The 25940-nt window shown below is 35.6% G+C and overlaps 1 protein-coding gene across 1 annotated transcript in view; it reads left to right on the forward strand.

The window, feature by feature from the left end:
• Window positions 1-25940, forward strand: part of CDH7 (cadherin 7) — a 107926-nt gene that overhangs the window by 52181 nt on the left and 29805 nt on the right. Inside the window, exons 3-4 of the mRNA XM_070942411.1 lie at window positions 17909-18028; window positions 25650-25817. Of these exons, the coding sequence (XP_070798512.1) occupies window positions 17909-18028; window positions 25650-25817 (288 nt within the window). The remainder of the gene's footprint in view (window positions 1-17908; window positions 18029-25649; window positions 25818-25940) is intronic.

The raw sequence follows: 25940 nt of genomic DNA on the forward strand, positions 1-25940 counted from the left end.
GAAGCACTTTTTCCAAATCCCTTTCCAAGTATGCACAGTCCTATGATTGTATCATATGCATTCATATGACTTCTAATATTATAATATTGCATTCCTCCTTATGATCTTCTCTGTATATAGAAATGGTACAGTAGTGGCCAAAATTGTGGAAATCTTTTGGTAAAAGTATATTTCTGAGGTTTGATGGCTAATAACATCACTTTCTTTTGGAGTTTCAAATAATCATATTCCACTGCTGGAATTGCTTGGGAATAGTCCAGACCTTAACCCAATTGAAAATCTATGGAGCTGACTAAAGAAACTTGTTAGTCAGAAGCGACACAGCAATAAAACCCAGTTAATAGAAGCAATCATTCAATCTTGGTTTCACATTATAACAGCTGCAGAACTAAAAGACTTGGTTCACTCCATGGGAAGACACTGTAAGGCCATGATTCATGCTAAAGGTTACCCAACTATTAACTGACAGGGTGATAATTTTTGTATATCTCATTTTTTATAAGTGTTTCACTTCTCTTCTTCATACTGTAACTGCTATTCTAATAGCAAATCCTTCCTAGAAGTTATTGCATTACATTCTTGATTAAATTATCTTTCCATTGATATATAATTTTATGGTACTACTCCAAAAAAAGTGGTGTTATTAGCTAGTTTTAGAAAATACACTTTTCCCAAAAGGTTTCCACAATTTTGGCCATTACTGTATATGCCCATTGACCGGTAAGGGATATACATGTGTGGACAAGAATACCGAAGTATGAATGAAATGAAAAAGTCTGTACCAGCAATTATTAAAATAGACAAATGTAAAGCCTTAAACACTAGAATGCATTGATCAGAAAAGCCTTCACTTTTTTTCATTTTCTTTAGTGAGATCATTGGTTAGTATGTGATGAGATATCATCAGTATATGGATATATCCTAGCTATATATTCCACTGCCAGACAGGAGCTGCTGTAGATGTTCTCACCAGATGTTTAGATGAGTAAAAAAAAAATAAAATAGATTGGACCAAATAAAGTGATGCTGAACGCAAATCTCTTTGTCCAGAAACTGCTAGGTTTGATAGTTAGTATCTACGCTGGCTCTAAATTAAGTTATACACTTCCTGAAAGAGTAGACCTGTCACTTGTATTCTATTGCAGTCGACTTGAAAAAGAGGGTAGAGTTCATGGCCAGAAGAGTAATTCGGCTTCAGCCCCATATATCACTTGTATCTCATTTGGAGTGGAGGGACCTGGCAACAGTCACTTATGCTTTCATTACCTCTTAATTGGATTATTGCAGTAAACTCTATTTGGAATTGCTCTTGAAGATTACCTCGAAATTTTGACTGATGCAAAATGCAGTAGGCTGCATCCTGGAAGATGAAAGCCATTTTATCGCTATTATTCCTTTGTTGCAGATGGTACATTGGCTGCCAGTTTATTTCCAAATACAGCTTTCTACATTTTGTCAAATCTAAGATTACAAAAGATAAAATTATAAATAGATAAGAAAATAGAAAAAGTGCAGGAAAAAGAATCCTCCCCTTCATCCCCAGCATAATTAACATTAAGAATTAATTAATATCTCTTAAAATACAGCAAACAGTGCTTCATCCCAAATATCACCCATTATCCACAAACAAATCTTTAAAGCACTGCTCTCTTAATCAGCAGTTCATTAAGAATTGTCAGAAATAACAACATAACTGTTACAAACTATACTTAATAAATGTACTTGAAGTCCTTCCCATACTTTTATTAACTGAATCCATTTAAAATGCAGCACATGGATTCTCTCGTTTCTTCTAGATATACAAAACCTGTAAAATATCATTATCCTGTCCTAGTATGCAAGAATCTATTAAACATTACTCATTCATTTTAACCTTGATCAAATAAGCCAACTTTGTATTTTTCCTCTTTCTTCCAACAATCTTATTTTCCGCAGATAACATCCTAACATCTGTTTTCTTTTTACACTCTGTTTCTTGCCTCAAAGTTGTTGACAACTTCAACAAGTCCACTATAAAGAGAATATCCAAGTCACACTTCATATTCTCACTATCTTCTCTTACCAAATTGACAATTTTAACAAGCCCCTTTCATAAATCTGTAAAAAGATTCTCTGCATCACACTTCTAGTTTAGTATTTGCATGCTTTTAATTATTAAAACATCAACTGTTTCATTTCTATATCCAGCATTTCATCTTTTTTGTTTTAAATGCACATTGATATCAATTTTGGTTTTATGTAAGGAAACGTGTTCCTTTCCCATGATTCCATTCAGCTTATCTATAATAGTGGCTATCTTTGAAATTATTTCTGAATTCAGTATTCATTCCCTCTCATTAGATCCATTAATATATTTGTTTCCCTCTAGTCATCTTCAAAGTCATCTTATCTGTTATTTTTATTCCTAAATCTAAACATGGAATCACATAGGAAGGGTTCAATTAATTTCAAAGTCATTAATTTGAGTCCATCTGAATCCTAAAACTTTCTAAAATCGGCACCCCAATCAGCCTTTGCTGAATGTTCCATTTTCTCCCTAAACCTTAAATTTATAATTAAAACCTCATTCTTAAAGAATTGAAGGAGATTCACCCATTGAGTACATTAGAACTTTTTTATTCTGAAGTTTCTCAATTTTTAAAAAGCGATGAAAAAAATTAAATCTAAAGTGAGAAAAGAAGGGCTTTCTGTGAAATAGAGGAACTAGAAATAGAGAGATAATATTGTGGCTGAAAATGGCATGTGTATGATGGATTTGGATTTCTAGATTTTTTTTCCAGAGAAAGAGATCTTAAGCTTACCTATATGTACTCTGAACATCTATTTTACAATGAGTGTATGGCAGGAACTGACTTTTTTCAGTCAACTTGCTGCCAACTGGAAGTAGCAGGATTCTATTGTGCTTATAGCTGTTAATATAGCTTATATGGGCTCTAGTTTTGACTGAGGCTGACCTCTTAATCACTTTGGATTTATTTATCTTTTTTCACTGCATCTGAAAGATTGAGTAGCTTGAGAATGAACAGTTAATGAAATCACTGGGTGTGTTTTCTTCAATACTTTTTTTAAAAAAACTTTCTAAATCAGAGATCTATAAAAAAGTTTTTCAACATACAGCAAAAGTATGACTAGTGGTTTTTTTTAAAATAAAGTTTCAAAAAGATTAGGGGCTCAAATGAACTTGATTTAAGATTTTGAAGTTAAAAAAGAAACCTTCCTGTGGAAACATATATATTTATATTTGGAAAAATGTATAAAACAACTTTGAAGATTGAACATTAGAAGTCACTAGAAGAAAATAAATGTATCAAGAGAGTTCTACAATGAATATGATAAGGACTCAATCAAGTTATCTGCTGTTACAGAAAATTATGGCATGATAATCCAGGACATAAATTATGTAAATGAATGTCACCAATTATAAATGTATATTTTCATCAATATGTATGACCAAGTTTAAGTCCTTAGATGTTCATAAAAGTGTATAATCAAAATACCAGTATCTGCTGTAACCACTTAATGCAAAGCAAAGTCTCTTTTAGGCCTACAAGGCTCTTTCCTCAGAATTCTTATTCATATCCCTGATAATTTCTTCTTCAGGAAGACAACATATTTAAGCCTCTATAGTCTTGCCAGTGAAGAAAAAGTGGTTAGGTGACTTAGATCAGGGGTCTCCAACCTTGGCAACTTTAAGACTTGTGGACTTCAACTCCCAGAATTCCTCAGCCAGCTTTGCTCAGAAGCTGTGCCAGCTGAGGAATTCTGGGAGTTGAAGTCCACAAGGCTTAAAGTTGCCAAGATTGAAGACCCCTGACTGAGATCATAATCTTTATTTCATTCTTGCTATAATGATCTGTAATATAATATAATGATCCCTAATATAGTTAATGGTTTATTATCACATCACTTTAATTTCTGTTAACACCTGTAACTTGATACATTTAAGGTGATATTTGGGGAACAGACAACCCACTGTTCTTTTGTTGTAGCCCCCGTATCTTACCTCTAATCCTGTCATGAAAATTTGCCAGTTTTGCTAAGGTTGATAGCATGGTTTTGTTTTGCTTTAAGTGTTGTACCTTATGATTCTTGATGAACGTATCTTTTCTTTTATGTACACTGAGACCATATGCACCAAGACAAATTCATTGTGTGTCCAATCACACTTGGCCAATAAAAAATTCTATTCTATTCTATTCTATTCTATTCTATTCTATTCTATTCTATTCTATTCTATTCTATTCTATTCTATTCTTTAAAGCAAAGAACAGATGAAAATGGTTGATAAGCTTTGCAATAGGTTTACATTATTAACTCTTTAATAATCATCTTCTTCACTATCATCATCCTTGTGTGTATGTGTGTGTGTGTGTTTGTAGGTGTGTGCAGGCATGCAGTCATGCACGTTCAAATCAGTAGTGACTCCTGACAATTGCCTTGACAAGTTGCTGCACTTTTCTAGACAAGATTTCAGAACTGATTTGCCATTCCCTCTGTCCTAAGGCTGAGAGATCGTGAATGGCTCAATGTCACCCAGCTGGTTTTGTGCCTAAAATGGGACTGTACTTTCCAGGTTTCTAGCTGATATACCTTAACCACTTTCCCACATTGGCTCTTAATATCATCCTCGCCATCAAAAATAAATAGAAAAATATTATGTCCACAGCCTTAGAAAGGGTGTTTGCTTATGCTGTTCTTATTTGGGAGTAGATTCCATTAAAATTAGTAGATTTTCTGCATATATGTATGCAGAAAAGACTATAATGCGAGAGACAAGTTTGCCCTATTAAAAGCTGACTTGAAATAAATAGCATATATTGTCAATTGTATCTTATCTTGATTTTTCTCTTGTTTTTTTCATGGGACCAATAAGCACCCAATCTATATCTAGATATTTTTTCCCCTCAGAAATGGCAATTTATAAATAGATGGTGTTATCTTGGGGTGTGGAAAGCAGGGAGGAAAATCTGTTTTCTTCATATGAATTGTTATATAAGTATGTTAAGAAGATACTCATCCAGATTGTATGGAGAAAATATAAAACCTAAATCAGAAAAGACTCAAGCTGCTGCACATTGTATTTGAAATAGTTTATCCCTGTAGCAACATAAAGGGAAAGGAACAGTTGAAATATTAGTGAGGGCAGAGGAAAGAATAGTAAATAACTTTAACTGCAATATGATTTTATTAACATGAATGTAAAACTCGTATTGCTAGCTTGATGGCTATCCTTTTCCCTATCGTTCTTTTAATACAATTTCAAAGCCAAGTTGGACAAAAAGGAATAACTTCTGGAGAAGAAACAGAGATGAAACTGTGGGATATCTAAAGATGCTTGTAGATATGCTCTGGATCATGGCAGTCCAACCTTTTGGCTTGCCTGGACCATATTGTGAAAAGGAATTAACTTGGGCTGGATATAAAATATATAATATTTTAATGTATACATTTTGTAGAAATGCATTACTAGCTGTCCAGGGCCACATGTAGCCCTTGGGCTGTGGGTTAAACACAATTACTCTAAAAGGAGAGGGTACACAATTTTTAAAGGACTTTTAAGCACAAATCACACCACATTTTCCAAATATCTACTTGAAGAAAGTGGCTTCTCTTAAAGATAGAAAAGATGATGTTTTATGTATTTTAAGCTGTCTGTGGAATGGATGGGTGGGCAGATAGATAAATAAATAAATAAAGATTTTTACTGAATTTTTACTGAACTGTTCTTGAAGTTCAGAGCAAACAGCTTTGAAAAATATCTTAACTTTTCATCTTGGCCCTGAACAGTATTTATTTTTATCCTTCAAATTTTAATTATTATTATTTCTAATTCCCTATGTTGATTTACAAGCATTATGAGGATTTCACAATTTTAAATCACCCTTCCCAACCTAGTGACTTTCAGATGCATTGGATTATAATAATTTGTTTATTATATAACATTGAAAATGTATTTTGTTCCGACACTGATTGTATGCTGACATGAATTTATTTTAAAATGTTCTTAATTTTAAGAACATTTAGCTATCAGGTTTTAGGAATACTGTGTCTTTTCATTTTTGCCTGTTAGAATCAGACAGGCAAATAACATTAAAGTGGGAGGAAAAACTCTCACCAAGATTATACTAAACAAAGAAATACAGACTCATTCAGAAAGCACTATTTAAAAAAAAAAGTATGGGAAGGGCAAGACTCGGAAAATACTAATTCACCACAGGAAATGTTATTCATTATTTTCCTGAGACTTTACTATTGTTTCTTCAGTGTCATGGTATCTGAAACCTTCTGTTGTGACAAGCTTTTCTATCTTTTTACATGTTAATTATTATGATTATGATTTGTTGTATTTCCAAACATGGACCACTTTATTTGACACTTTAGCCATGTTATTTGGCATTTAAAAGAAAAAATAGGAAATATTCCATAATCTATTTATTTTCAATCTTTTAGAAAAGAGAACAAACAAAAATTCCCACCCTGATCTTTCCCTATTGCTTCTGGGTATCTCCCCCCCCCCAACCCGGTAGTCTTCACATCTCTGATTCTAATTCATATTGCTCTATCTGTGTGTACACACTGAGCAAGACACACACAACTGCATCTAGTATTCTCATAACACTCTCTCTGCTGTGCTGTTGATCAAATGATACATACTAGGACATTTGCCTCTTCTAGTCAGAATAATTGCTTCTATGCCTGGTTTGATAGTCTCCTTTATTATGATGCCAGTTATATACCAAGAGGGTTGCATTTTGTGTACCGATACCTGTACTCAGATATTTTTCATCTATTGCTTGTTTACCCAGTCCGTTTAGAGATTCTCCTTAGGGAACAAATCTACAATCCTGTTTCAAGACATTATGGACATTTATCTTTGATGACAACCTTGGGTCAGTTATGTCAACTATATGCATCAACGGTGATTTCCACCAACATCTGCAAACTGCAGATAGTAAATTTGCTTGATAACTTTTCCCTAAATGAAAGTGTGGTCTTTTAACCTTGCAGTAACTTGTTGATGTCAAAGAGGGAGAAAAAATGAGGCAGAGGCTAAGTCCAAGGCAGCATTTTAAAACATTTCTTTACTGAAAAGGTGGCAGCACATTTTGTCAAGGGTCTTGTTTTTAAAGATCAAATAATTTCTCTGAGTCTTGTTCCCCAGATTCTTTGGCCAGCGGTTACATTTTGGAGCATGCCATGGGCAGTCTGAGGGCTATGGGAGATTACAAGATTTTGTTTGTTTTCATTATGATCTCTGACCAGCAAATTAAACGTTGACATCTTAAAAGAGTAAGAGGCAAAAAGCAGAAAACCATGACAGAAAATATAGACAGTATTCAGAAAGAACAATAAAATCCTAGAAGCTGGAAAACTTGCTAAGATATTATCAGGAGTATATATTGTTATAGTACAATAAGTGCAGCTAACAGGATATTAAAAGTAGCACCTGAGTGCTAAAAACAAAATAATTACAGTAATTAATAAAAAATACTCTAAAATAAAATGCTAGAATTCTATCTATCACTGTTGCTGCTAGGTACTACTATTACTACTACTACTTCAACTACTACTACTGTCATGTTCTGAGCACCAAAATGCTTTCAGTTGAAAGGATAGAATGGTGACTTTCACCCAGCTAGAGGCTCTTTTGATATCCCCATTAAGTTGTCCAACCCCTGCACAAACAGTAGACCTTATACCATTCCAGATAAATGGCTGTCCAATCTCTTCTTAATGAGCTTAACTCGTTAAACCTACTAAAGCTAAACCTACTTGCAGTCACCCGTTTTTGAACTGCTGGGTCAATATCTATTGAGTATTTTAGTATTAAGTGATAACCCCAGGACATGAGTTTGTGTATATTGTATGAAATCAGAAAATTAACAAAATATTTTTCTACACAAGGCAACTGCAGTTGAGAAATTTTGCAGCCCTCTTGAAACTGTCAGGATTCTGGTTTGGTAGCAAGGAACAACTAGGATTGTCCTCCAGACAGAAGAGACTTCTGTTGTCAAATGAAAGTATAAGGGTGGAATGTAGCTTACTATAGAAAGAGTGCCAAAGGAACATGTATGCTAGGATCTCAGGTTCCTCCAAAGCACAGAAACAGGTTTGATGTACAAAGGAATATTATTATATCATTATTCTTTCTGATAAGGCAGAGGGCAGGACATTAAATGAGATTAAAGAGGAATTTCTATGATGCGATGGCTGATGACGTTAGTTTGCTGGCTGGAAAGGTCTCCATTATGCCAGTCACGGTGGCCTAATATCACCTGTTCTACATGAAGAGATATGTGATCCCCTGCTGCTATATTACAGCTCTTGCTTTTGGAATACCTAAGGCTAGGAAAAACAATAATATAAGTCACTTTGGATCCTAGCTTCCAAAAAGGGAGAAATTATTAAAAAAGAATAATGGCAGCTGGAGAATTACTGGAAAACTGAAGCTCAAGCCCAAAACAGAGCCACATACTGTACATGGACCCTGAAATCCAAGGGACTCAACCCAGTTTCTGCATTCTCAAGAATTTGTACTGCATTGTATCGAGGGATTTTAGGTTATTGGATGCACATACCTGCAAACCATATAACATTTTGGAGATAGATTTAGCTTTGAAAAGTGTTGTGGTAGCAAGTGCATTCATACCTCCTGTAGCATGAAAAAAAGCTGAGTATAGCTTTAGCAGTAATATTAGCTGTATTAGAAATAGTTTTAATTAGTTCTCGACGGATGCCCAATTGCTGGAATAGTGTGCTGAGATATTTAAAAGATGAAACTTGATCTACAGTAATGTTATTCATCTGCCATTGATGCTTACGACATCGCAATCCCTTTGAAAAGGCCATAATTTTAGTTTTGGTGTAATTAATTGTAAGCAATTCTTCTCTACGGTAAGAGCCAGTTAATGTCTTCTGAGACCAACTTCAGTGATCAAAAGAATAATTTTCATCAACTTGATACAGGAACACAGTCAACAGTCTAAAGCAGTGTTTCTCAATCTTGGAAGCTTGAAGATGGGTGGACGTCAACTCCCAGAATCCCCCAGCTAGCGCTGCTGGAATTCTGGCAGTTGACGTTCACCCATCTTCAAGCTACCAAGGTTGAGAAACACTGGTCTAAAGTGTAGTGGGCTAGAATTCCTGTTTAGTTAAGGCAATGACCATTGAACTGCCATATCTATTTTTAAAAAGGGGCCAGAGTGCAGTCCTGTTAACAACTTTCTGAATGGGAATGCTACAGTGAGCTGGCTATTACTGTTACATTTAATTTGCTAATTAGGCAGGGTAACTGATTACTAGTCCATTTATAAAATAGTCTCTGTGGTGGTCTAGCAATATCCAAACATGCTTATGGATGCTCCCTTGGTGAACATAAGCACCACTCTGGAATTCCGGTTCTAATACCTAAACAAAATTTACCTAGATAACGCTCCGGACGCACCGGCTTTAGTTCTACTCATTTCTCTATTAATATATTGTAGTTGGAGTTTTAACCCATCTTTTCTTCTTCACTTTCAAATATGTGTATCAAATCTGTGTTTCTTTACCTGCTGGGAAAGAAGCAAGTGGCAAATCATATGTCAAAATGTGATGTACTCTTCCATGTATATACCCGCATACAACATTTAAACACAAATACAAAAATATTGAGCTTACTTTGCGGGTCTCTCTGAAGCTGTGGTGAAGAATCAGAATAACAGAATAACAGAGTTGAAAGGAACTTAGAAGTCTTCTGGTCCAACCCCCTGAACAAGCAGGAGACCCTATATCATTCCAGACAAATGGCTGTCCACTCTTTTAAAATCCTCCAGGGATGGAGCACTCACAACTTCTGAAGGCAAGCTGTTCCACTGGTTAATTGTTCTCACTGTTAGGAAATTTCTCCTTAGTTCTAGGTTACTTCTCTCCTGGATTATTTTCCATCCATTGTTTCTTGTCTTGGCTTCTGGTGCTCTGGAAAATAGGTTGACCCACTCTTATTTGTGGCAGCCCCTCAAATATTGGACCACTGCTATCATAACACCCCTTTTTACTAGACTAGACAAACCAAATTCCTCCAAACTTTCTTCATGTGTTTTAGCCTCCAACTCCCTAATCATCTTTGTTGCTCTTTTCTGTCCACTTTCCAGAGTCTCTACATCTTTTTTATAATATGTGACCAAAACTGGATGAAGTATTCTAAGTGTGGTCTTATTAAGACTTTATAAAGCAATACTAATACTTCACGTAATCTTGATTCTATCCCTCTGTTAATGTAACCTAGGATTGTATTGGCTTTTTTTAGCTGCTGCTACACAATTGCTGGCTCATATATTAAGTGTCCTCTGGAACTCCAAGAGCCCTCTCACAGTTATAGCTTTTGAGCCAGGTTTCACCTAATCTGTACCTGTACATTTGATTTTTCTTGCCTAAATGTAAAAATTTACATTTCTCTACATTGAATTTCTTTGCATTAGATAGGGCCCAGTATTCAGGTCTGTCGAGATCCATCTGGATCTTGAGCCTGTCTTCTGGAGTGTTGGCTATTCCTGCCAGTTTAGTGTTGTCTGCATATTTGTTGAGTTTCCCCTTCTATTCCCTCATCTAAATCATTTATGAATATGTTGAAGAGTATTGGGCCTAAATCAGAACCTTGGAGTATCCCACTGCTTATTTTCTTCTGTGTAGATGTAGTTCTAAAATCCATCTGATGTTGATGCTGTCTATCCCACATTGTTTTAATTTACCACAAAGTAGGCTGTGATGCCTTACTGAAATCCAAGTATACTATATCCACTGCATTTCACTGAAAGACTCAGACAGTGTGCTTCTTATGTAGGATGTTATTAATTGTAAAGTTTTACATGTTATGTAATTGAAGTGAAAATTCTATTCTATTAGAAATTCTATTGAGATAGAAATCCATATAGCTTTACCATGTATACAAACTATTTTACTTGTTCTTTTGCAAATAGACGTTATTTTTGTATATAAGTATTCTTTAGATGGCAAAAACAGCAAAATTGCAATTCCTCTACAAAGGAAGTCTAACAAAAGGCAGAGAAATTACTAGAAAATAATATCTAAATTGGATTATATATAGTTCATCAGTTTTGTATATTACAGAACATTAAATCTAATTCAAGTTTCATAGAATGATATATTTAAATGCCTTTGTGGTTACTGGTAGAGTAATATTTAATACTGCATTAATACTGAATTTAGCTTCATGAACTGCTTGTGTGACATTTATCTTATATAGTCACAGTAAGTCATGGTTTATTTATATGACACCATTTCTAATTAAACATCTCCTGCATTCATGAAATACTAAGGAGAAATGAAGAATCTACCTCACATATTTTAAAATTAGATCCATGACAAGGACTTTATTAATTGGGTATTGAGGACAGTAAAAGTAATTTCAGCCAAAATGAGCTATTAAAGCTTAAAAACTACCAATCTCTTTGAATGTTTAAAGGCTTAAGACATCTTTAATTCTTAAATAACATTCTGGTTATTTAGATTATAGCACTGATTACAGAAAGGCACTAGTATTTAAAAATATCATTATCATATTTTTTCATATTTAACATTTATCCAACGGAATATGTAAATTTCTTATAGTAGTTCATATTTTTATTCCAGTTTTATTCCAATTTTGCACACTTTCTATGTGTCCAACACTTTCTACGTGTCCTTGGATTTTTCTGGGGAAAAAAAGAAAATATAATAAAAAAAAATAAAGATGATGGCAGGATGATACCTACTGTATGTTCAAATTAAATTCTCCATTGCTCACTCAATCTACACTGATATCTCTAGAGTCTGGAATCCAAGACTAAAAAAAAAAAAAGAATAACAAAATAATAAATGAAAATGTGTTAGTTTTAGAAAAGATGAGTATGCTTTTAGGAAATGAAAACATGATGTGTTAAAGCTAAAGAGTGGAAGGGAGAATCTTTGCTTTATTGGTTCCCAGGTAAGTTTTACTATAATATGGTGATTTGAAATTCTTATATTCTTCAGCAATAAAAACGTTGGTGAGTACAAGCTGGAAGAAATGTTAAGACCACCTAAATCATTTTTTATTAGAAACTGTTACATAAAAGTGAGACATATATTTATATGCTTAAACCCTTTTTTTTATACTTAAAAATTTCAGCAAAACATTGAGTATTTTTCTGGCTAGAAAATTCTCGTTCTTGTCTTCTATATATCTATACAATTGGGAGAAATTTCACATGTAAAAATCAGGGGTGAAATGCTCCCCGTTTGGACTGGATCGCCTGATCTGGTAGCGATGGCGGCGGATGGTTCGGAGAACTGGTAGCAAAAATCTCTGCTCCCCCCCGCCCATGCCCAGCTGAGCCGCGTGATCATCATTTTTTTTACTTTTAAAAGCATTTTTTCTACAACCTCTTCGCTTTTAAAGTAAAAAAAAAAAAAAGCCTCTGACGATCAGGCAACTCAGCTGGGATCGTCAGAGCCTTTTAAAAGCATTTTGTTTATAACTTCTTCGGCCGAAGAGGTTGTAGAAAAAATGTTTTTAAAAGGTAAAAAAAAGCCTCTGATGATCACAGCTGAGAAGCGCAATTGTCAGAGGCATTTTTTTTTTGCTTTTAAAAGTAAAAAAAAAGATTGCGCACCACAGCTGATCACCCCCCCCCCTTGTGCACTGTTCTACTTACCGCATGCCTCCTTTTGATGTGTACTGCACTTGCACACCTCACATTTGGTGCATGGTGCGCACTGCGCATGCACAGCCAGCGAACCGGTAGTAAACCAGTTCAGATTTCACCACTGGTAAAAATGTATATGAATTTAGTCAGGAGTCCAATTCTTCTTTTTCTATTTCTTTTAATTTGACTCCTGAAGTTATTTTTTATTTTTATTTTTTATTTTTTTTTATTTTAATTTGATTTATATGCCGCCCTTCTCTGGAGACTCAGGGCGGCTTACAATGCGTTAAGCAATAGCCTTCATACTTTTGTATATTTATACAAAGTCAGCTTATTGCCCCCACAAACTGGGTCCTCATTTAACCTACCTTAGAAAGGATGGAAGGCTGAGTCAACCTTGAGCCTGGTAAGATTCGAACCTGCAGAAATTGCAGGCAGCTGTGTTAATAACAGGGTGCATTAAACCACTGTACTACCAAGGCTCCAAGTTCAGCGACTGGGTTGGCAAACTCTATGATTTTGTCTGTAGGTGAACTTCTGGATTTATAGAGTTTCCCTAGTGGAATTGTAGAGGCTCTCACTGAAGTTTATATATGCTTCTGGACTTCCTCAAGAATTACTAACTGTAAAAATAGAGCTGATTGCTGGAGGTATTTGTAAAAGACTATTGTCAGTAAATGCAAGTCTCAAGAGCAACGGCTGTGGTTCCAAGAGAGATTATAAATTCTAGAATGGCAACATTGTACTCAGGAGAACAAAGGAAAGGGCACTAAATAATGGCCATAATGTTTAAAAAAAAGAAAGAAAGAAAAAGGAGGTGTTATATTTGCAGTATGACCTCATATCACATTTACTGCAGATAGCACAACACTTATATAAATCCAGTTTGAAATTTTAGACTCCCATTCTTTTATCCAGTTGTCCGGATATAAAATACAAAACTCGGGAGTATAATATAAGAGTACTCTCGGGGTATGTTGCTTTTTAAATAATTTTTAAACAAGTGCAGAAGATAAATTTAAGCATGTGAATCAGAGGTGGGATTCAGCAGGTTCTGACCAGTTCTGGAGAACCGGTAGGGGAAATTTTGAATAGTTTGAAGAACCAGTAAATACCACCTCTGACTGTCCCTGCCCCCATCTATTCTCTGCCTCCTGAGTCTCAGTTGATCGGGAGGAAATGGAGATTTTACAGAATCCTTCCCCTGCCATGCCCACCAAGCCACGCCCACCAGGCTATGCCATGTGCATAGAACCAGTAGTAAAAAAATTTGATTCCCACCACTGATGTGAATTGAAGACATGTTGAGAACTCCTCTGTCCTTGAATTAAGCTTGTAAAAAGCTGTTCTTTGAAGACACAGAGCATGGAAAGTATTGGTGTCAAATTCTTAAAACAGAAAGTAAATCACCTTAAAGGAAAGATCATAAACAAAAGACTTTTTGTTCATACTTGGTATATTTAATCTTCCTGATAGTAATTTCTCTATCCAGTTTGCGGACAGAGTAATTGGAGATCTTTTCAATGATTTTGTTTTTCTACAGAGAAGTTGCACAGAACTGTGGCCTGTTACTGATAGCAGTAACAGTAGCTAGTGCTCACCAGAAGGTGATCTTTTTCTGGATTTGTATGTGTGTATACATGTGTGCTTGTATGTATTGGGATGAAAACAGAAAAAGTTAAGAAATTTTGTCCAACAATTGATTTTGAAAAAAAATGTCTTGGTTCTATTTTACAAGAACTTCTTAAGCCATTTCATTGGAAGAATTCTGCTTATGTTCAGAGACATTTAGGCTGGATATACATGTCATACATGCATGCATACATCTATAAAGGTAAAGGTTCCCCTCACACATATGTGCTAGTCATTCCCGACTCTAGGGGGCGGTGCTCATCTCCGTTTCAAAGCCGAAGAACCAGTGCTGTCCAAAGACATCTCCATGGTCATGTGGCCGGCATGACTAAATGCCAAAGATGCATGGAACGCTGTTACCTTCCCACCAAAGGTGGTCCCTATTTTTCTACTTGCATTTCTCACATGCTTTTGAACTGCTAGGTTGGCAGAAGCTGGGACAAGTAACGGGAACTCACCCCGTTATGCTGCTGCTAGGGATTCTAACTGCTGAACTGCCAACCTTTCGATCAACAAGCTCAGCATCTTAGCCACTGAGCCACCGCATCCCTTACTTATATACATCTATACATACATACATCTATACATACATACATACATACATACATACATACATATTTTAAATTTTTAAATACCTATATTAGCATTTCCCCCCTTTTATTAACCTGGACATTCTCTTTTAAATTGCCAGCATTTTATTTATTTATTTATTGCTTTTTCAAGGTTAGAACAGCCTTGGCAAAAACATCAGTTGCTGCTAGACTTTCCCTCTCCTTTTTAAGGTTGGAATCTCTCTGCTAGTACAGTTTAGCCTGGGCTGCGCCTGCCTTTCTACTTTAGATAGACTTGAATAGATTAGGAGAATCGTCGGAGAGGTAGTTTGTCCATGCAGCTATTCATGTGAAGCTGCTTTGGGAGTTTGTAATTTACAGTTTTGTCTTGTAAAGTCCTGCTGAGTCCATGAGCACCTGTTCTGTTTTGTTTTGTTTTGTTTTGTTTCTGGATATCTCTGCAAATTTACACTGCTCCTGCAGACAGTTTTAGACAGATTATAAAGAAAGTCTGTAATAATTCACCCTTCCTCTAATGTCTCTCTCCTTTCTTTATAGCTTTCCAAGTTCCCTCACTTTTCACTCTTGTTCCCCCTTGTACACTGAGGTATCAATATCATTACATAGCTGTTTTCCTTGTCTATATATCTTTTCTACCCTCTCCTGTCTGCCACAAGCCTTTGTTTCTTTACTTTACAATTTGTCTTCTGGTGAAAAACTCTGACTTTGTTTCTATTACTCCCACATCAGCAATCTTTTCAGAACACTCTCTATTTAGGACAACGTACCTAAAGGCTAACTTGATTATGTATTTGGGGAAAACAATCTTCTAGCAGTTATGCTGGTCTATGACCGCAATAAAGATTTGATTTGATTTTATCTTCAAACAGAATAGAGCAAAGATGGAAAGAAAAAGGTTTCTCTCATACACACCAGGCAACTTGGAATCCTCCGTAGATTTAATTACAGCTTCAGCAATCCTTTTCTTTGGTCATGCTGCCCAAGAGAATAATTTTCTACAGGCACTTTTGTTCTCAAATTCCTTAAATGTGATAAAATAAGCTTGTTTTAAGTAAGTGTCGTATCAAGGTTAGTGTGTTTCCTAGGTCAGAGATAGGCAGCAGTGACAGAGACAAGGGATCTACAAAAGCCCTCAGAATAGGAAGGTTCTGCAGCAGTGGTGGTATTCAGACTGTTCTATGTGGTTTGGGTGAACTGATGGTGGCGGCAGGAGGCTCCGCCCATCGTCCAGACATAATCATGTCCCGTTTTTGACACTGCGCATGCGCAGAAGGTCCTGAACATGCATCGAGGTGGTGCACGCTCACGCTACACGAACCGGTAGCGAAGGTAAGTGACTACCACCTCTGCTCTGCAGAATCCAAATGTGCTTTTCGGTAATACAAAAATGCATATTATGGTTACTTATTTCAGTAAGTGGGGTGTGGTCCCTGCTATGGGCTTTCTAGATCACAGTGGGGAATGAAACCTGGAACTCTGCCTTACAGTTTGCCCTAATGGCATAACTGCATTGCCATATGCTTCCAAACAGACTAGATAAACATATCAACATACTTGCAAACGTTATATATGTGTTGCCATTTGCAATATTATTTGTGGGCCATATTTGAGGAATTCTTTATTAAAGAAACAAAAGTATAGAACCATTTTCAGAAGTAAGGGTTTTCATCTATTTTAGAAGTCATATGTTAATAAGGGATAGAGAATGTATTCCTTTTGTACTTTTTTAGAATCCTAAAACAAATTAACCATAATAATATTTTGCTGCATAGTACTTACAGTCTAAAGAAAGAAAACAAAACCTTTTTTGGCACATATTGAGATGCCGTATACATATGTATACCACACTATTTCATTTGGGCATAAACCATTTTATTATTCAAAGTGCAAAAATGAATGAACAAACAAACAAATGAATAAGAAATACTATGCTATAGAATTAAAGGCTTGAGATATGAAAAGCAAACATATACACCAACCATATGTCACTATAACTTTTGCATTCTTGTATACTATCCTTGTTTATATCCTGTCCATAGACCAATTCATATTTAGTTAAACTTTTCCCTTTTTTAAAATTTCATCAACACCAACTTCATCAAATCATGACTTTTTGTTCTCTTTTTTCATTTTAACCCCTTTAATTTTCTTTTCTATTTGAGCCTGATTCATTTTTTTCTAGATGATCAAACCACCTCAGTGTACCTCTTTCATATTGCTCATGCACTTTTGTATTAATTCACGTTCATCAAGGGCCAATCCATTCTTGATCCTATATCTTTTCTTTTACCTTATTTACCATAGATCTTGGGTACCCCATTTAAAATACTTGAATATTTTTCCTAACATATCTAATTTTCACTTCATACAACGAAGTAGGCAAAGGCATTTTGGCTTTTTTCAACATTTACTCCTCACAACAAACAACATGTGCACAGTTTCTCTGTGAATTTGTCTCTGGTTCTTCCATTATAACAATTCTCTGGAGCGTCAGAGGCAGCTATCATCAATCTGTGCATTCCTACCTTCATATGCACACCAGGAATATAAATGACATCTATTCATACCTTTCTGACACATGGTTCCAAAAACTCCATTTTCTGCTCTGGAATAATTGCTTCTAATGGCAGGAAAAGACTGATACTACAAGTTTTATAGCCCAAAATCTTTTTTAAATTATCAATATTAAAGTCTTATGGATGGATATATTGCTAAATTGCTTGACATTGATGTGACTCGTTTGTATCTTGTGTGCATTTTCTCTGGAAGTAAATGGAAGATGCCTTCTATTTCCGGCACTATTTGATTTTGCAGTTCGAGAATAACATTAGATGAATAACTGACAAGTGCCATCAACTCATTTGATGTTAAAAGCATCAAAGAAATTCGGTGTAATCTAAATGACATACATATCAACATGGTTTGGAGCTGTATTGGGCTGAGTTTCATTAAAAATGCTCACCTCAGAAACACAATATTCTGTTCCTCTGTTTCATGACGAACATTAACAAATTCATTATTATTTCTGAACATTTCCAGGAACCTCCGTAGTACAAGTAACAGCAACCGATGCAGATGACCCTACATATGGCAACAGTGCCAGAGTGGTTTACAGCATCCTTCAAGGTCAACCTTATTTTTCTGTGGAACCAAAGACAGGTAAATATTCTCCTGTGCTTTTATCTATAACTAGCAATCTGTGATCCATTGCGTTATTCTTTCAGATATATTTCCGTATTTAAAAAAGAAGTCCAAAATAACTACCATGTTCCTACCATTAGAAGCCCCGGTGGCGCAGTGATTAAAGTACAGTAGTGCACTACTTCTGCTGACTGCCGGCTGTCTCCAATTTGGCAGTTCAAATCTCACCAGGCTCAAGGTTGACTCAGCCTTCCATCCTTCCGAGGTGGGTAAAATGAGGACCCAGATTGTTGGGACAGTATGCTGACTCTGTAAACCGCTTAGAGAGGGCTGTAAAGCACTGTAAAGTGTTATATAAGTCTTAAGTGCTATTGCTATTGCTATCAGCTGCAGACATGAGATCCCCACTGACTTTCTTCCTGCAAGCTTCCCAGGTTTCCCTATTGACTTGTGGAAAGGAAATGAGGATCACATAACTGTGGCAGAGCAGCTGTGGCAATGAAGAGCAATGGGATTGAAACAGCAAGAATTTTCAAAAAAATCATTTCTATCCAGAATAATCTGTCTAAATTAGGCTGAAATACATTAGTTGAAATGGGTTTGCCCTGTGATGTGCTGTTTTGCCCAGTTTAAGGATACAAACACAACAGTTTGAATAGCAAATTGATAAGTCTTTGTGGATCACCTCTGATTCCATTTGAATTAGAGGTTTGAAATTCCAAGACAGTTTCATTCTATTCAAATCTGTAACTGAAAATTCATTGGCTATCTGATTTGATCCATTTTCAAATCCAGATATTGTTGATAACTATAATGGGAAAAAAAAATCAAAATGCCAGATGCTGCTTCATTTTTAGCAGACTGGGATGAAAACAGCAGTGATGATAGGCCCTTTACAGAATATTAATCCTATTAAGTTTCACTTGGATATCTTCAAAGGTTTTAGCACAATACTTTTTTAAAATAATACTATTATTTATTACATTTGTTTGCTGCCATCTCTCTACAAGGTAACTCTTACATATCCAATATGCAATATTCCTTCATAACTATTTTAGGTCAAAGATAAATATAAATTAAAGATAGAACAATAGCTTCCAAACTATTTAGTAAAGAATCAATAAGATTAGGGGAATCAAAACAGAGAGTATCCTAGCTTAATTTGAAAATGCACACTTTAAAAGCTGGTGTTTTTTTTTTTTTTTTTTTTAAATCCTCCTAATTTCCTACATGTTTTTCCTGCCACAGTCGTGTGGAGCTTCATTTCCTTTTATAATTAAGTATCAATGCCAGGATGGCTGACATAATTGTTACCAAACTTGGCCTATCCCTGGAAGGACCCTCTCATCATTGGTTTTGGTTGGGTGTTAGTCTGATTAGGATTTTTGGTGAAAGCTTCTGATATAATTATGCCGCTTCTGATAACTGGGCTTTATTTGGTGCTTGGAGGGTTGGGATAATTGGTGACAAATTTGGCCCTTTCTCAAAAGGACCTCTTGGTTACTTGCAAGTCTTGGTTGTGAGGATTATGGTTTATTATCAGTGTTCTGCCTTAGTTAGAGTAGGCAGCAGAAGTCAAAAAGTACAATACATGGAATAGGTAAATTACAGAGTAGGAGATTGGACAAAGAAAGTGGTGAAATTGATTATTTATTTATTCACTTTATTTACTTCTATACCTCCATATTCCTGGTGAATTCATACCAGTGTACAAGAAAATACATTTGCATTGTGACAGCAATGCAAAAACAAAAAAGTAGTCTTTCTACCTGATCCCTATTTTTAGGATGTTAAAAGTTTGGGCTAGTACCATTAAATATTAACCTGGCACCCAATCCTTCATTGTCAAGAGACTAAAATCTGCTTCAGTAATGCAGACTATAAAAATAAGGTCAGTCATGAGTCTATATTTAGAATGCTTAGTGCTGAGTTGAATTCCCAGTTGTGTGAATAGTTGTGAGCATAGAAGTTACTGCAAGGAAGAACGAAGTTAGAATTTATAGCTTAACGTATTAAAGAAATTAAGTGCTGAGAAAGTGAATGAAGCTCCCAAGGAATGTCAGTTTTGCCATCCCAACTGTGTTCTGATAGGCAGAGATTAAGGAAGTGACAAACCACATTGGCCAGCTATTTATGTCACTATTAGAGAGTTAAACACATATAATTGTAGTTGTAACATTCTATATCATACATAAGGATCTCAAAGTCACTGAAGCATTTTGGAGGTACCCAATTAAATTGTTATTTCAAAACACATTCCACAGTTATTTCGTCCTTGAAAGGAGAGGAACCAATCACACATTACTTTCTCTTGATCTTTTCCATTCAGCAGAATTAGCCCATGGCATTCTGGTGCCGGAGACAAAGAAAAAGGACCACCTGCCCTCCATATTCCTCCCCTTGCTTCCAAGTATTAGTGTACTGTACTAGAAATTGAAATTGGCTTCAGATAACTATATTAAAATGTCAATCACTTCTGAAGATTGAAAACTTATAGAGCTTTCAAGGCAACTTGGACAGCACCTTCAGGGTAACTTAAAGATTGTTTTGGAAGGGAGGGAAACTCAGGAGGAATGATTAAGACAATTACCATTATTTCATCTCAATGTCAGTCATCTAATTTTTTTTTTTCCTAATGGGAAAGCCAATTTTACCTTACAGTGTCTCTAGATCTTTAACAATAAGGTCCTTTAAAAAAAAGTGGCTTGTTTCCTTGAATATGAGACTTAATGAGGAAAGAGGAAAAATGTCGTTCTACCATGTTCTCTCTTTTTTTTTTTTTAATTTGATTTATATGCCGCCCTTCTCCGGAGACTCAGGGCGGCTTACAATGTGCTCAGCAATAGCCTTCATCCTTTTGTATATTTATACAAAGTCAGCTTATTGCCCCCACAAACTGGGTCCTCATTTCACCTACCTTAGAAAGGATGGAAGGCTGAGTCAACCTTGAGCCTTGGCGAGATTCGAACCCTGCAGTTCTCTTGATTATGGATTGGACTAGGTATTCAGAATGTGATTATTGATGTGCTACTGCAAGTAAAAAAGAATTATCACAAGCGTAAAATGTGTTCTAACAAGTATATATTTGAAATGTTTAAATACTTGATATTATTTCTATTCATTTTTATTTTTTTTATTCTTGCAGTGTTATCATTTCTTTTCCCTTCCTCATTCATTAGTATGCTCTGAAACTCTCAAAGCTATGTTTTGCTTTATATTTGAAAAGGTTCCACAAATGTTGTCTTTGTGAAGATATGTTTGTACACCTGACTGCACTGTATTACTGAAATGTTTCACTTTTTTTTTTGTAAAAATACTATTTCATTACCAAAATGTAGCACTTTTTTAATTATTATGGCAATTTATGCCATAAATTTTGTCCTTTCTGAGCAGAAAATCAAGAATCTATGTTCATCTGGAAAGAACTTTTCATATTTGCTAAAAACATTATGATAGTACCTAGAATGCTCTCATCATGTACATTATATTATAGTACTTCATACTATGATATTGTTATGTATTATGAGTGCGAGAAATAAAACAGTCACAGAACTCCATTGTTAGAGCTGCCCTTGGATGATATCAAAGAATGCCCTATGTCTGTTGGTAGGAATAAATAGGAATCATAAGAAAGGGCTCGTCAAAATGATCTAAGGGTTGAAGACCAAGGTTTAAATTCAGGTCAAAGCAGAATCACCAAACAGGAATCTAAATACACATCAGTTCATGTTTGGATCTGATTTTTAAAAAAGTTATTTGTACATTAGGATAATTGCGGCTAACAGAAACATGTTTATGTATGTCTAGGATTTCAAGCAAAAGTTAAGGCCTGTCAGAATCTGTGGAACAGAAGATCCTTGTATATGCAGAGCCCAATGTTAGCCTTCTTTTGTTATTGTTTATTGTATCCAGATATGGCAGCTGAAAAACCCATACTGTTTGACACCAGTTTGTGAGCGCCCCTTAATATAAGAAGAACGATAACAGTTTGTGAATATATTTTTCCACTGCACGTGCTTTGACTCTTTCACACTCCTTGAATTCTGTCACTCCTTGAATTCTGCAAGTACTATTGAAATATTACATTTATACCCAACATGATTGCTCAACATGATGTGCTTTCTGTTTATGGAAAAATGGAATAGTCTTGTATTGATCAAGAAAAGTATTTGGATAGGGAGCATAATAACATTTCACTTTGTTTCTTCCACATTTCACTTTGTTTTTCTGAGCAAGGGAGAGGATCAATATTAATTTGCACTTGCTGATCTTAGTAGTAACAATTCTCTAAGCCATAAAGCAGCACAAATATCCATTTTCACTTTTCTAGAAATAAGCACATAAAAGTTTAGTGTGTGGAAGTTTTATGAGGGGCTCATAGATTTATTCAATTCATACCTCTAGGTTTGCCTGTCCATAACCTCAAGCTATTCTCTTTCTTTCAACTTATCCTAAGAATGACTGTACCAAGAAGATCTGACTTTTAAGGAGGCCATCCCTGGATCAACAGTGTTGAATAATAGAGTTGATCCTGGTGAATCAACTTTGAACACCCTAAAGCAGCGGTGTTAAACTCGTGTTGTCACATCGTCACATGATGTATTGTGACTTTCCCCCTTCACTAAACTGGGGGTGGGCATGGCCAGTGCGTAATGCATCCAGCCCATGGGCCACGAGTTTGACACCCCTGCCCTAAAGGAAACAAACTATTTGGACCCTGTTCAGTCTGGATTCAGGCCTAAATGGGCAACGCAGTGGCTCAGTGGTTAAGATGCTGGGCTTGTTGGCTGGAAAGTGGGCAGCCCAGGTTTGAGATCTGAGCTCCACATGATGGGGTGAGCTCCCATCTTCACCCCAGCTCCTGCCAATTTAGCAGTTTACAGGATACAAATACAAGTAGATAAGTGGTACAGCTTTGGTGGGAAGGTAACAGTGTTCTCAATGCCCTTGAAATGGAGATCAGCACTGCCCCTTATCAGCAACAACTAGCTGAGAAAAATCCGCAGGAACTCTTTTACCATTTTTTTCAGATACTGTAAAATCTCCATTCCCTCCCCACTCCAGGGGAAGGTTACAGCAAAATTCCCATTTCCTCCCAATTAGCTGGGACTCAGGAGGCAGAGAATAGATAGGGGCAGGGCCAGTCAGAGGTTCTGCGAACTACTCAAAATTTCTGCTACCGGTTCTCCAGAACTGGTCAGAACTTGCTGAATACCACCTCTGTTCGAAATTCAAAAGAAGAAGAAAGAAGTACATCTGGATCTAGAGATTATAAATATCAAGGATAATATAGAAGGCCAATGCATTTTAGCTGATCATATATTTTGTCTTTTCTCAGCTGGTGACATGGAACAATGGTGAGATAAAATCTTATATCTCTGCCTGCTGTACTGTATAACAATATGAAAACCTTCCTAGTTAAAGGAGGGATATTTAATTGCCCAATGCTTATCTACATAGTTGAATGGTAACAGAACAGTTGTTCTGTTCTTTTCTTCCCTCTTCTTTTAAATTTCAAAGAGTAATTACAAGTGACAAAGAGATGGCCAAATGGATAGCTCTAAAACTGCTTCAGACAATACAGTGCTTCAGCTCCTACATCAAAGTTCTCTAATTATAGTGAGTGATTTTGCTTTGTTTTATTTTTAAGATATTAGCTAATTTAGAATAGCTTCATTTAAATGCACAGCATGGCATCAGATTATTAATAGCACCAAGATTGTACTGGGTCATTTATGGTTTGGGATTCTTAAGAAACTCATTTTGGCAGCATGGGAGTTTGGCAACAGAATGATAAATGCTATTGTTCGTCCATGTTGTCACTTTGATGGCACAGAAAAAGGCTTTGACTACTTCTGTTTAACAAATCAGTCTGTGTGTGCATAGACTGTAATGGAAGTAGGAAATGTAATGTCTTCCCTTATTTTGTTTGAGAGGAATTGCAACTCCTACAGTTTCTTGCCATTAGATGTTGACTGGATTACCTAATTTTTATTAGTCCCATCCTGTTTACACTGTAGCATTGGAAAAACTCAGAACACATACCAGTTTGCAACATCCCCATCATGTGATCTTATTCCTTTCTTTTCTTTTGTTTTTACAATTCACTAAAAAAGCCTTAAAATAAGCAACTTTAAGTTGAGTAGTGAAAATCTCAGAGATTGAGACAAACAATTCATTTGTTGTATCCAATGGCTACCTTAAAAAAAATGAAATAATTTCTATACCAAGCATAATCCATTTAAGGGCAGTAACCCATTGAGCCCAAAGTCTCTACACCATTGTATGGTTTGTCTCTGAGGTGTCACTGTATGTTCTTGATAGCAGCTTTTAACATTATAGAAATAAAACAGTCCTTGGAGTTTTGGCACTTATAAGTGTAAGGACTGCAATGACCCTTCAAATTTTTTTTCCCAAAACTTTAGCCCCACCCCTTGTTACTGTTTACTTTGCAGAATATTGGAACTGTTTATTTTGAAAGTTCATGCAATAATGTATTCCCAAATCCTTTGACTGTTCAGATTTTAAATTTGGACTATTCCAATTTGGAATTTAACAACATGGCAGTTAACTGTATGGTTTCAAGCACTGCAATTTTTCAATTTTTAAAGAATGGAAATCTTGGTGTACTTATAAGCTTCCTGAATGCATCTGGGTAGACATTGTGTAACACAATATTGTAACTGAGTTGTTGGCCTGACCCCGGGGGTTCTTCTTATATTCTTCAGCTGCATTCACAAATATAGGAATTTGAGATAGATGGAATGAAATCTAAAGTATGGTAATTTGGTAGACCATAGTATTCTTAGCAGTTCTAGTTATATTGAGAATATTCTATTTAGTTATAGGAGCTTAATTTTAAGGTGTATGAATTAAAACATAATGTATTATGTACAGTGTTGATCTTTTAACTGGTGTAGACTAAATTGGGTTGACAACCAAGCAAATCTGGGTCATTTTATGAATCATTATTTTCTTTAATGTTATTAAAGCAGTGGTACACAACATGTTAATATGACAAAGGAAAAAAATAGTTAATACCTAGGAAGTGATCATATTGATCGTATTTTGAAATTTTGGTTTTAATTCTCCTAACCTCATTTACTTCTTTGTAAATGTGCAAAGAAGTTGAAATCCAGTGGGATGTTTCAGGTGACCCTCATTTTTTTTTTAAAAAAAAAAGTGGTGTATATGTCATTTAAAACATAGAGAAATGAAAGAACATTAAGTATGGGAAAGGTAAATAATGTTATGGAAGAGTGAAGCAAAACAAATAACGCTGGTAAGAAAATCAGCAACAGTAAAGTAGGAATAATAAACCTGATTGAGCTTAAAAGTAGTTCCTGGAGATAAAAGGTAGATGATCATTTGGTCATATCATATACTGGGCAAGAGAAAGACTTATCATTTGCTGGATATTTAAAATTAGTGATTATTTGACATAAGTGGGCCTGCCTAGAGTTAATACTTTATGAATGATGCTCACTGAAATACATGATAATTTAAAGTCATGGAAGCCCAGAATTTTGTATTTTTTTTGGGGGGGGGGTTACAATGCAAATGTTCCTGCTGTATGTTCATGCTTAGTAACTGATAAGATGTTTACCCCTACTTTATGTACTATTTTGGTATACTTTAGGTATTATCAAGACTGCACTTCCCAATATGGATAGAGAAGCAAAAGACCAATATTTGCTTGTCATTCAAGCCAAGGATATGGTTGGTCAAAATGGGGGTCTTTCTGGGACCACATCTGTCACCGTTACCCTGACTGATGTCAATGATAATCCTCCACGATTTCCACGCAGTAAGTTTTTATATTGATAATTAAAGGTAATTTGTACAGTAACAAATTTATATTAGTATGCTACTTGGAATGGCTAAAATTCAGCTACTTAATGTCTGAAATTAATTTTGGACCAAGATTCAA

Source organism: Pituophis catenifer, unplaced genomic scaffold (genome assembly GCF_029215685.1).
Source record: "Pituophis catenifer annectens isolate HBS135680 unplaced genomic scaffold, rPitCat1.0.hap2 SCAF_3, whole genome shotgun sequence".
Lineage (NCBI taxonomy): Eukaryota > Metazoa > Chordata > Lepidosauria > Squamata > Colubridae > Pituophis > Pituophis catenifer.